This window comes from Lepidochelys olivacea (assembly GCF_965140295.1).
Source record: "Lepidochelys olivacea isolate rLepOli2 genome assembly, chromosome: 1".
Lineage (NCBI taxonomy): Eukaryota > Metazoa > Chordata > Testudines > Cheloniidae > Lepidochelys > Lepidochelys olivacea.
In genome coordinates this window covers 152,515,835-152,528,814 of record NC_140411.1, presented here as the reverse complement: position 1 = coordinate 152,528,814, position 12,980 = coordinate 152,515,835, and the positions used below count along the sequence as shown (strand labels likewise).

The following is a 12,980-nucleotide window of genomic DNA, read 5'->3' as shown; positions in this document are numbered from 1 at the left end:
AGCGCTTTCAGCTTTTCTAGGGGGAGGGGCCACTGGTCAATCCATACGGGCTCTAAGGATTGCCATACCAATGGTAATGCGGATGGCAAGGTGGGTGAGGGAGGATTTTGGGCCATTATATATTAATATCGAGGGTGGTGTCCAGCTTTACAAGTAAGTCACGGCCCCAAATATTTAGGTGGACAGGGAGTACAAAAGGGCGGATTGTAGCAAGGGCATGGCCTCCTGGTTTAGAGACCGTGACCCAAGACAAACTTTGGCGCCCGGGTTTGCTACCCCCGATCCCGCACAACTCTTTAGAAGGAACTGTTGGCCAACCGACCGGCCACTCCGGATCACGAATCACCGTAACGTCAGCTCCAGTGTCCACCAGTCCTGTAAAAGGAACATTATTTAAGAGAAGTGTTAACTGAGGTTTCGAGGGGCGGACCGACATTGTTAGAGCAACAAGTGGAGAGGACATGTTGTGAGACGGCAACTGAGACAGCGTCGATCCAAAGCCGTTCTCACCCCGGGCTCGATCCTCTGCGGCTGGCACCTGATAGGGGACTAAAATCAATTGCGCAATTGACCGTCCACGCGGGAGCGACTGCGGAAGATGGGTCCATACCTGAACCTTAATAACGCCGTTGTAATCGGCGTCAATGACCCCTGGGATGACAAAAAAACCTCTGTTTCCCAGCGTGTGAGCGAGGGAGAACCAGACCCACAAATCCGGCAGGGAGAGGTCCCATCACCTGTGTAGGTATGGCGCAAACCTCCCCCAGCAACTGAAAATCAGCGTCCTCCTGCGTAATCAAATCAAGCCCTGCACTTCTGGCAGTCGCCGCCCTCATGGAATCAATGGATTTTAAGGCAGAGGAACAGTTGTCTGAGTGGGAAACACCCCCGTTTGGCCCTAGGTTCAGGGGGGACCCGTCGTGCGGTTTCCTGACCCGCTACGACACTGATTAGCCCAGTGATAGCCCTTCCGACACTTGGCACACTTCTTTGAGGGGCGGGCGGGCGCCGTCGATGAGCGGCACTCCCGCTGAAAGTGACCCTCCTTACCACAGCGATAACAACGCTTCCCCTCCTTCCCGCTTTTCCGCAGGGCGGCGGCCAGAACCCCAGCTTTATGTGCTTGTGTGCCAATGTTTTGGCACGCCCGCAGCATGTCCGACAGCTCTAGAACGCCAGTGGCTTGCGCCGCCTGGAGAGCATGGCGGCAATCCTCGTTCGCATTTTCAACTGCCATTTTTAACAGGATCTCCTGAGCTGCTGCAGGGCTATCCACCTGTCGGAGGATAGCCTCCTGCAGTCTGTTGGTAAAATCCATAAAGGACTCTGATGCACCCTGACGGATACTGGCAAAACTTTTAGTAGGCTTGCCTGAATCCGGGACCTTCCAGAAGGCATGCTGGGCGCAGGTGGAAATAATGGGGAAGACGGCCTGAGGGAGTTGAGACTGCATCTGAACAGTAGCAAACTGGCCCTCCCCTGCCAAGTGCTCATAAATGATACCTTGCTCTCTATATACCTGGGCTTGGCGTTCCGCCATCTGCCGATACTCACTAAGCCAAATAACATACTGACTGGGCGTCAGCATCATGCGCAACAGCACCTTCCAATCTTCAGGGATCAGGGTGTACCCAGTACGTAGGCCTTCAATGAGACCACGTACATACGTGCTAGTGAGGCTGAACTCGCGAATCGCTTTCTTTACCTCTCTGATCACCGAGTAAGGCAAACTGACCCAGTTTGCAACCTGGTTGCCCTGGCCATCATCCTGCCAGGTCACTGGACAAACTGAGACCAGATCAGCCAGCTCCTCTGCTGTAATATCTGAGCGAGTCTTCGCTGCGTGAACCATTTGTTGCACCAGTGAAAGCCCCTGAGCAGACGCGGACGACCCCCCAGGGGGCCCCGGAGCATGGGGCCCCACGGGGGGATGGTGATCACACACTGGCTCCGGTGGGGAAGAGGAGGTAAGAGGGGAGGCGGTGGTAATTGAGGCGCTGGGGGGCGAAGCAGGGGGAGGGATGGTTGCAGGAGCGGACGGGGGTGGCGGGATCGGCAGCCCCTCTGTTGGCGCGGGAGAAGGCCTTTCTGAGGCGACACACTGTGTCGCATCGCCGGGAGATGGCTGCAGGAGCGGACAGGAGTGGCGAGATCACCAGCCTGGCGAGGGAGGGCCTGTCCGAGGCGACACGCTGTATCGCGTCGCGGCAGAGGTGCCAGGCATGTAAAGCCTGCACAGGCGCCCGAGGCTCTTTATGCAATGTCTGGCCCAACCGCTCCCAGTCCGCTAGCTTAAGGGTTCCAGCTTCAGGGTACCACGGGCATTGGGCACTCACCTCCTGTAGCAGGAGAGTGAGTTCTCGAGTGGGGCAGTCATGCTGAGCCTTACGCAGCAAATACTGTAGCTCATTGCGGTGTTGCACTTGCAAAGCAGAGAGGGAGCTTCCCATACTTACCACAATGAAAAATACTCACCGGGATCCACGAAGCGGATGAGTGATGCGTCTGAAACCCTTGCCGGGCAAGGTGAGTGCTGAGGGCCCCACGTTTGGGCGCCAGTTGTGGCGGTTCAATGACAAGACAGCACAAAGCTTTTAGCAAGCAAACAGGCTGGTCTGCCAACGGACTTCTGCCTGTCAGCTTTCCACCCTCTCCTTTATTCTTTCTCTCCCCCCGCGCATTACATTCTCCAACAGATAAAAGGAATACACCGGCTTTGTTTAACATTCTTATTTACCAATTTCTATCTACCGCATTCCTTGCTCTCGGGCCTTGAGCCCAGTCCTGGGAGGCTTCCCATGGTTCATGTCATCTGGGTGAGATTCCAAGGTTCATGCCCTTGAGAGGAGCTGTGTGTGCACTGCTCCTACACAACACTCAGGGTGTGCCCTGAATGTTGCCAAGTGCATGAATCCTACAGTTTACAGTAGTAGGCTTAGTCATGTAGGAGCACACATTTTTAACACCCTGAAGTCTTTCAGGTAATATGTTAGCTTTAAAGTATCTTATTGGAATTCATACCTTTATTTAGTGGATATACTCCTGCATTGGCCTCACCATACTCTTTGTCAAGGTTATTATGAGAGCAATATGGGGGCAGAACTCAACTACATGGGAAACTGACAGAAAGTAGCAAGTCGGCCGGCAGAATGAATTGTTTGATTGTGATCTTCACAAATTGTGTTTCAGACCATGTAACACTTCTTAAGAGAATTAAACATGGCAACAGAGGAAATAGAGGATCTAAGTTAGAGACGTATGGGCCTTAAACATCAAAACTTACAGAATTTATTTGTGTAACTGTTTTAGATAGCATGTTAGAGGAATTTGTTTTCATAATAAGGTGGCTTTATCATGATTTTCAAAACATGAAAAAAACTGTGTAGCAATAATTATTGTATGAGGAGTTCTGCCCTAGATGTATGAAAAAACTGTCTAAAAAGTCTGTAAATGGCAAATTACAATATGCATTGGTTGACAAACATCATAGATGATTCAGTGCTGCATTTCTTCTGGTTCAATCTATAGCCCTAGTTTATATAGATCAGATTGACAAGGGATAGAAGACTGATCATTTTCATTCTCAAGTTTTACCAAACCAAGAATACACGTAAGCACTATTTATGTACTTGTGAATTTTAAATGACACCACCACTCTAGCACTTCTCTATTTTTTATATCTGTACAGAAAGTGAAACCATAAAACTTCTATATGTATCAGGGATGAAATCCTGGCTCCACTGAAGTTAATGGGAACTTTGTGTTGAATTCAGTGGGCCCAACATTCCACCTCAATTGTTTATACGTAACAAGGGCCTGATTGTACAATTTTTAATCACATAAATGCTCCCATTAATGTACCAGGTGATATGAGTCATTGGTGGCTGGTCGCTGTTGTAGCTACAGATCAGTGGAAAACCACTAGCATAAACAGACTTATCTGCCATTTGCACTGATTCAGCTGTTTCACGCTGGGTAAACTGCACCAGTGCAAATAGTAATACCAGTACCAGACCGCCAGTGACTGAAATCTCCAGTGTAAACAAGGCCTAAGTGCTCATCAGTGTAAGGGTTGTATAATCTACCCCCAAATATGGGCAATTGACACCAATATTTTTATTGTAACCAAAACAGATAATATGAATGAATGCAGCTTCATGGGTAAAATATTTCCAAGTTTCAGGAAAAAATGAACTACAGTAGAACTTCAGAGTTATGAACAGCAGAGTTATGAACTGACCAGCCAACCACACAACTCATTTGGAACTGGAAGTACACAATCAGGCAGCAGCAGAGGGGAAAAAAAAACCAAACAAATACAGTACAGTAAAGTGTTAAATGTAAACTACTAAAAAATAAAGGGAAAGCAGTATTTTTCTTCTGCATAGTAAAGTTTTAAAGATGTATTAAGTTGTAAACTTTTGAAAAAACGATCATAACCTTTTGTTCGGAGTTACAAACATTTCAGAGTTACAAACAACCTCTATTCCCAAAGTGTTTGTAACTCTGAGGTTCTACTGTAGTGTTTTCAAGCAATCTACCCAAATGACTAAAGATCTGTGCTCAAATAAGATTCAAGTCTCTGTGCTAGTTAATAATCATCAGAGGATGGTAATTGGTTCACCTTTGGGATCTAGCATTATCTACTTGTATATTTATCTTAAGCAAAACTGATCTCCTGTGCCAATATTTGAGATGGCATTTAGCTAGGGCTTGCTCAGGGTGACATTAAAATAGTTGGCTCATGCTGTGCATTACTAAAGCTAATAGTATTTTCAAGATAGAATTGTACACAGACTAGCTCAATCAATTCATTTCCATGCAGAAATTGCCACTTGTTTTAGACAGGTTTTCAGACTGCTCGCTTATTACTTACGTGCCCCCTTTATTAATTCATTTAACTGAATGAAATGCTGAACTCAGAGGAAATCTGACCTAAAGAATTGTTTGTTTATGGTAAAAATATCACTTCACCTCTTCACTCCTTTTCCTGTTTACATAGGGGTGGAGGTGACGATGATTCTTTGCGTCTCTTTTCTGGTTCATCAGACAGGTCTTTGAGGTCCAGTCCTTTTCTCTTAAAACTTCTCTTGACAGAGTCTGTCCATTGAAACTGTGGTTTTGCACATCTTTTCTTGACGTCCTCTTCTTCCCAGGCTTTCTTTGCTGGTTGTTTTCTCCGATTTTTATCACGTGTCCAGCCTACCTCAAATGTGCACATTCCAACTTATCACTATTATATGTCTTACAGTAAAAATATATTGGAAATAAATATCACAGCATATTTGTATACCAGCGTTGGCCTAAATTAACACAGATATAAAGAAATTCACTTTTTTTTTTCCAGGTCAACTTAGAGAGTGATTAATTAATTTAAAATGAAAGTGCTGAGATTAGTTGTGTTGTTTTTGGCATAATTGCGACCATCATGTTAACCACTAATAAGTATGGTTATGATAACATATGCACATTTCTAGGACATCATGAGGTATCACCCAGTGCTTTTAATTTCACATGGTGTAATTAGTTTACAATAACCATATCCCCGGAGGTTAGTTGAACAGTTTTGTGAAAAATAACTTCAGTGTTGAATAAATATTATGTGAAAGTTATTGTGATCATTGCAAAATCCTGATCACAGCAAGAAGGCTTCAAATGAGGGAAACTTGCTGTAATGAATTTAGCGCATTACAGACTTGGGGAAATAATTAGGAGGTTCCTTCAGTTTTACAGAGTAAGTTTACAAAACATTTAGCTCCTTCCGCTGCAGTATATGGATATAATAAAAATGGCTTGTCATACCATTAACTTGACATTGTATTTAAGAAAAGCATGTAAATTTTTCCCATCCATCCTGCTTTGGATTTCTGTAAAATAGCCTCACAGTCACCCATTCTATGTGCAGTCAGAAAGTTTTTACCTGTATGGCCCCCTATCAGGTAAAACAGGCTGAAGCTCAGTGGGATGTTTTAAAATACCCTGTTTCACAGAAGAGTTGTAGATATACTAACTATCTTTTGTTGTTTGCATGTTTTGTTTTCTCCAGTTCTGAGGTGAAATCAGTGTCCTTTAATGACTGGATAATGAAGGCACATTCCTGTTAATTTTGTTGTTTAGAGAGAGCATTCATCCATATATCTGTAGTTAATAGTCTCACTTCTCAGTACAATAGAGGTACTATAAAATGTATTTGCCTGATTTAAACTCTGTTTCCTTCCTACAAGTTTGGAAAATCAATCCATCCACATGCAAATGCATGGACACACTCTCAAAAGCTAGGTTTCCTTCCCTCAAGTAATCCTCACTACAGTCAGTCAGTCTTATTTAAATTAGTGAAATTGGACATCTTTGCACAGCCCTCATTGCGACACACTGCAGTGACCTTCCTTCATGTCAGTTTTTCCTAGATGTCTTCCTGAATGGTTGTCAGTTTCTCTCTCCCTCTCTTAATCTGAGTACTTAGAATTAGTTTTGAAAACTCAGTAATATAGTATTGTCCACAAAAATAGTATATTTACACTTAAAAAAAACAAGAAAAATTCAGTAGCTAATAAAATGTATTCCTGTTCTCCCCCACATCTCTTTGTTTGTATCATGTTTCCCTGCCCCCACCCTTTGTCTATTTTGTGTCTGCAAACTTAGGTCTTTGAGGTGCTTCTTCCTCTGTGTTTGCACAGTGCCTAGGACATTTTGGGTCTTATGGTAATATAAACAATAAATAAAATTAATTCAGAATGTAGAGTAAGTCACATAGCTTTTCAGTTTTTTATTAAGTAATAGTGCTCAGGCTTGGCTTCTGATTCCACAGTGACCACATCACACTCCAGAGTAACCTTCAAGGTAACTTAAGACAGTGGCTGTATAACATTGTCTTGTCCTTGGCAAGTCATTTCATCCTTCTCAATGTGAGTGTCCGCACACGTCACATTCACTTAGCACAATAATCCATTTGGCTCAGGTTCTTAGAATTATCTCCCTACCCCCAGGTTTTCCTGCTACTTCCTTTTAAGTATCACCTCTGTTAACTGGGTAGCAATCTGCTGATGCTGTGTCTTCTTGCAGAGACTCAGATCCCAGGCACATGATTAGACTTACAAGTCTTCAGTGCATGCCTCAGAAATAGTTTTAACAATAATAATACCTAGCTCTTATATAGCACTCTTCATCTGTAGCTCCCAAAGTACATTACAAAGGAGGTAAGCATCATTATCCATGTTAGGAAACTAAGGTACAGAGTGGGGAAGTGATTTGCCTGAAGCCACTCAGCAGGCCGGTAGCAGAGCTGGGATGAGAACACAGGTCCCCTGAGTTGCAGTCCAGTGCTCTAGCCACTAGACTGCACTGCCCACAATATGATTGTTCATTTATCCAAAATACCCTCTCTCTCAGTAATTTAGCTACCTAAATCAGATCATGACTCTGCACCATGTCCAGGCCTGTAAATGCACCACAGGCCTTCCTGGTCCGGTAGGTTGATTCTATTGGTTACATGCCCGTAAATTGTCCAGCTACCCTGCCTGGGTATAAATGTTTTCAGGATTAAATGTAAATAGAAATCTGTCACTGCATCTGAAAATAGTAACACTGATTTAAATATGCAGGATCTTTATGAACTAGTAACTGATGAGAGCCTGTACAATTGATCCAGTTACTACTTGTTACAGCAACAGCATCTTCTCATTGTCTAACCTCTACAGCATCTCTTCCTCATGTTGCAGTTTTGCTAGCTCCAACTCACTTGCTGTTGTCAGGGCTCACATGTTTTACACTATTACCTGTTTTGTTTCTTTATCCACCTACTTGCCTTGGTCTTCAAATATTTATATCCAGGATATGGTAGCATGCAATAAGGAGTGTGATATTGTGAGTCATATGAATAGTAGATTAATGTTTGGATCATAGGCAATTTCTTTTGTGCATTGAGTACCTTTCTAACTGAGAAGATTTTCACTTTTAACCTTTGATTTTAAAAAAAATGGAAATATGTATCTTATTGTAAATGCAGCATTGTTGTAGCCATATTGGTCACAGGATATTGGAGACACAAGATGGGTGAGGTAATATCTTATCTTCTATTGGACCAACTTCTGTAATTGGCCCAATAAAAATATTACCTCATCCATCTTGTCTCTCTTATTGTAAAGATATTTAACAGGCTTTCCATGTTTAAATCTACAATTACATTCAGCATATTAAGGAAAGTGATTAAAACACTGGGATACCCTTCAAAAATGTCACCTCCTGTTTCAAAGTACACTTTGAAGAACATTCATTTGTGAAGCTCTTTCATTAGAGAACTCATTTGATCACATTTCAATTCCAGTGAATTTCACTCCTTGAATGTGACATTGAAGTGTAAGAATTTTTTTCTCCCTTTTTCCCCATTAGATCAGGAACAAACCATACGTCCTCTCTGTGAATCTGTCCTGCATCGCTCCAGCAGTAAGGAGTTTGCTTTCTATCTTCCACTGAAGCAGACACAAGGTATGTGGCTTCCTGTTTATATGCTATTGTGGTTCTACAAGGTGTCATCTTTTACAGACCTTGAAATATATAGGAAGTTACATTGTGTATATAAACAAAATTTTAAAAGTTTGAGAAGTTTGCACTACGATATATTGAGTTGGACTTCACTGGGACTAGGAATTCATCCTAAATCAGTGAGCCAGTGGCCAACACCTTATATTTCATAGGAAAGAATTACACCTATCCCTGAAACTGTGGCTTGCCAGTTGTGCAGTGCTGTATGTGGCAGAAACAGACATTCCTTCCTTACCCTTTAATAATCATATTACACCACGAAGCATGACATTTGATTATCCCATTTTAGGAAGGAAGGCTACAAATGTTGTTGTTGATATGTAAAAGAAACAAGAGGTCCCTGCATTTTTTTCTAGAATGTGGCTAACTAACCAAAACAATGAGTGTAAGACCCCTTGAAAAATAGTGTCATATTGTTTACATGAAGCAAGTGCTTTTAATGGAGGAGGATAAATTCATTTAAGGTAAACCAAGCTATCCTATGTTTGAGCCAAATGGGCAAGGTTACATTTTAAGTCTGTGAAGATTAGTAATAGCATTATACAAAGATACGTGACCTAGTAGGTGGAAAAAGCATCTAGCTGGTAGATCTCCTATTAAAATGTAAACTGAAGGTATAAAAAAACCAACAAAAACAAAAAAAAACTGAACCCAAACAACCTGTTTAGATTCCCAAATTAGTAACATAATATGTGTGTGGAATAAATACAGATCTGTATATCTGAAAAGCACTCTTCATGTGCATGAAAAGTTATTAGTTTAATGTATTTCTCTTGCAACAACACATGGTTTCCCTAACACAGCGTAATGGAGAAGAAGACATTTTAATGAAAAAAGGCACTTTTTAGACAGGGCCGGCATTAGCGGTAGGCTACCCAGGCAACTGCCCAAGGGTGCCATGATCAAGTGGGCACCATGTGGCAGTGCAGAGGTGCACACTGCTGGTATAGTCAGAAGCTTCTCCTGGCTGGCAGGGGAGCGCCACGTTGCGGGGTACCCAGATTTCTCCCTGCTTCCTCCTGGCGGAGGAAAAAGGGGAGGGGGAACAGTGACTCACAGATACTGCTGCCCCCCCACTGATGTTCCTCCACGCCTCCCTAAGGGCTGTGAGGGTGGAAGTGAGGAGAAATAATAAGAGCTCTGTTCATCCAGGTGACTTTCCACACCAGGGCTGATGCTCACCTGTCCTCCCCTTATGCAGCCAGGTGGGGAAAGTGACCTGGATTCAGGCAGCCCTGACATGACTCCTTGCTCCCCCCACCCCTCACAGCCGCCTAGGGGTGCACAGAGGAGAAGTGTTCAAGGGAGGGAGAGAGCAGCAATGCCAGCTGCTCTGCATCAAGGTCAGTTTAACCCACATGGGTGCAGGAGATGGGGTGCAGGGGTTGAGCTGAAGGAGGCACAGTGTAGGGGTTGGGGCAAAGCGGAGGTGGGGAGCTCACAGGGCAATGGGGGGCACCCATGGGGGCTGGGGTGCCAAAATACAAGTTTGCCCAGGGTGCCTTTTTCCCTTAAGACTGGCTTTGTTTTTGATAAATCATCCATTTAAAGGGATCAGTTAAGGAGAAAGCAGGAGAAAAGAATTTCCTGAAGTAAAATAATTTAACAATTGAAAGTTCCCCTTATATTAGTTCATATAACACTAAAGAAAGCAAGAAATAGCCTTTAGAATCACTCAGCTGTATTTAAGCATGTATATTCCTTCATCCCTTCTTTTTTCCCAAGGCACTTTGTCCATTGAAAGCTATTATTTTCTGTATTTTCCTACACTGTTTGATATTTTCAACTATTTCAGAGAAATCTGGAAACTAGAACTTAGACTTGCCAGGAATTAAAAGTAAATCTTTCAGTTATGTCTTTATGTGCAATGTTTTAATTTTTACTTATGCCTTCTAACTGATATAGGATCTGAAAGTAATTTATTACCTTTACTTTTGTAAATTTTACAAACATTTATATACGAGTTGTACATTAATAGCAACTTGTTTCCTGAAGTTATTCTGCAATATGGAGCAATCTTGTGGTTAGTTCAGGATGAATTCATAATTTAAGGGATTTCAGTAATAATTGCAGGTCTTTCATAATGTGATAGTGTCATCTTTTGCTCTAATGTTAATATAAAAACAATGGTCTATCCCACATCCCAGAAATGATGGAAAGATTTCTGTATTTATTCAAGCCATTTAAATGCTTTTTCAAAACAGGGTCTTTGGGTAGGTCACGTTGTAAATTATGCTTTTCAATTTCAAATTGTACAAGGCATTTTATTAGATTATGAACCTTAAACTTTTTTCTCTGACTCGTGTTTCATACAGTTGTATATGTGTGTGTGTCTATCTCTATCATTATGTAACCATACACATTCACATAAATGCTGTATATCAGGGGTGGCCAAACCTTTTGGCCCAAGGACCACATCTGGGTGGGGAAATTGTATGCAGGGCCATGAATGTAGGGCTGGGACAAGGGGTTGGGGTGTAGGAGGGGGCCCAGGGCAGGGGGTTAGGGGGCTCCAGGGCAGGGAGTTGGGGTGCAGGAGGCGTTCGGGTTGCGGGCTCCGGCCTGATGCCGCTTACCTTGAGCAGGTCCGGGGTGGCAGTGGCACTCAGCGGGGCTAAGGCAAGCTCGCTGCCTGCCCTGGCCCCACGCCGCTCCCGGAGGAGGCCAGCATGTCCGGCAGTGGCTTCTGGGTGTGGGATGGGGCAGGTGGCTCCGCTGCGCGTGGCCCTCGCCTGTGGGTACCACCCCCAAAGCTCCTATTGGCTGCAGTTCCCCATTCCCGGCCAATGGGAGCTGTGGTGGGGGGGGTGATACCCGCAGGCTAGGGCAGTGCATGGAGCCCTCTGCCCTCCCCTCCCACCCAGGGGTTGCAGGGATGTAATGCTGGCTGCTTCCGGGAGTGGCGCGGAGCCAGGGCAGGCAGGGAGCCTGCCTTAGCCCCCACTGCACCATGGGGCTGGCAATCCTGCGGGCCACATTGAAAGCCCTGATTGGCCAGATCCAGCCCGCGGGCCGTAGTTTGCCCTCCCCTGCTCTATATGGAATTAAACCAAATAATTTAGCCTTTGGAGAAATACAAACTAAAGCCTGTATCAGCTTCTCCTGGAAATAGCCATAGTGGGTCCTATGGAAAAAGGAAATGTGAGATTAACCACTCAGTTTCCTCCAAATTTTGTCACAGTTTGGGTATTTCTTGACATGTATTTTGCTTCCCCTTCTAGCTAACAGCTATTGGGAAGGAGGTTGCAAGTTGCTGTTCTCTTATTTTATTTATTTTTCTCTGCTTGGAGGTCTCTGTCATATACTTCTGTACCAGATATGGACTGGCTTGAGATCAGAAAAGTCACCCTTCTTGCAGTCCCATGCAAAGCCATATAAAACTTCTCATGTGAATTTATCATGGGAAATAGATATTCAAGATATAATTGCCTCACAGATTGAAGTTAGGCCATACAGTAGGTTTCATCACTGTCTCATGATTTCTAACTAACCACCCCAGGTACAGTACTTCAGAGCAATTAAACTATACAAATCCTCCTCAGGGGAGGCTATTATTTCATATAACTTAGTCTCCTTTCTCTAGTTTCTAACACAGAGAAACCAAGTATTCAGTTATTTCAGTATGTTTTGGCTCTTGATAAAAAATTAGATTTCCTGATTTCAATAGGGATAGAAACTGAAAAGACCATTAATCATAAATTAGAATAACCTGCTGATGGTGATCCATGTATTAACTGCTGTGGGTGGATAGACTGACTCAGAGCATGTCCTTGCATAGGTAGAAAAACCCTGTTCCTTATTTAGTGATATTTTAATAACCAAAACTCAGTTGAAATAGGGTGCTTTTGCCCTATAATGAATCAAAGCTCTATATCTAGACCTAAATTAGCCATGGCAAGTTATCTGCACACTCATTCTTTGGATATAGCCAAAAAATTCAGAAACTATCCCCAATATCAAAAAATCAAATTTTTATAAAATATTTTTAGGTGGAAGGACAATTGGCACAGAATTTACATGCATTCTCCAAAGCTGTATCTACATTGTTGCATTTCTTTCATGGAGTCTCATTTTATGTATTTTAAATCCTCCAGGCTTAAAAGTTTTCTGTCTAGATCCCTCATTGAGTTTTGAGTAGAACAGTTTGCAGGAAGCAATTTTGGACACTTCCATCTACTTTAATATTTTACTATAGCTGTTTAAAATAACAATCCGCATGATTTAGGGGGAAAGAAATACAAAGACAAACTTTATTTACGGAGTCCAAAGATACAATTTTCAAAAGCACCCCAATAACTTTGAAACCAAGATCCCATTTTCAAATATGACTTATGTACCTAGGCTGCTAAATCTTACTGAAAGTCAATTTTCCCTTTTGAATATGGTACTTAAACACCAAAGTCACTTAGCTATATTTGAAAATTACCCTAGCACTACAA

General features: G+C 43.1%; 1 protein-coding gene across 1 annotated transcript in view; it reads left to right on the top strand.

Annotated features, from left to right (window-relative positions):
• The window catches only part of CFAP47 (cilia and flagella associated protein 47), a 649,074-nt gene that overhangs the window by 535,547 nt on the left and 100,547 nt on the right, over positions 1 to 12,980 (top strand). Inside the window, exon 57 of the mRNA XM_084621504.1 lies at positions 8,389 to 8,484. Within this exon, the coding sequence (XP_084477630.1) occupies positions 8,389 to 8,484 (96 nt within the window). The remainder of the gene's footprint in view (positions 1 to 8,388; positions 8,485 to 12,980) is intronic.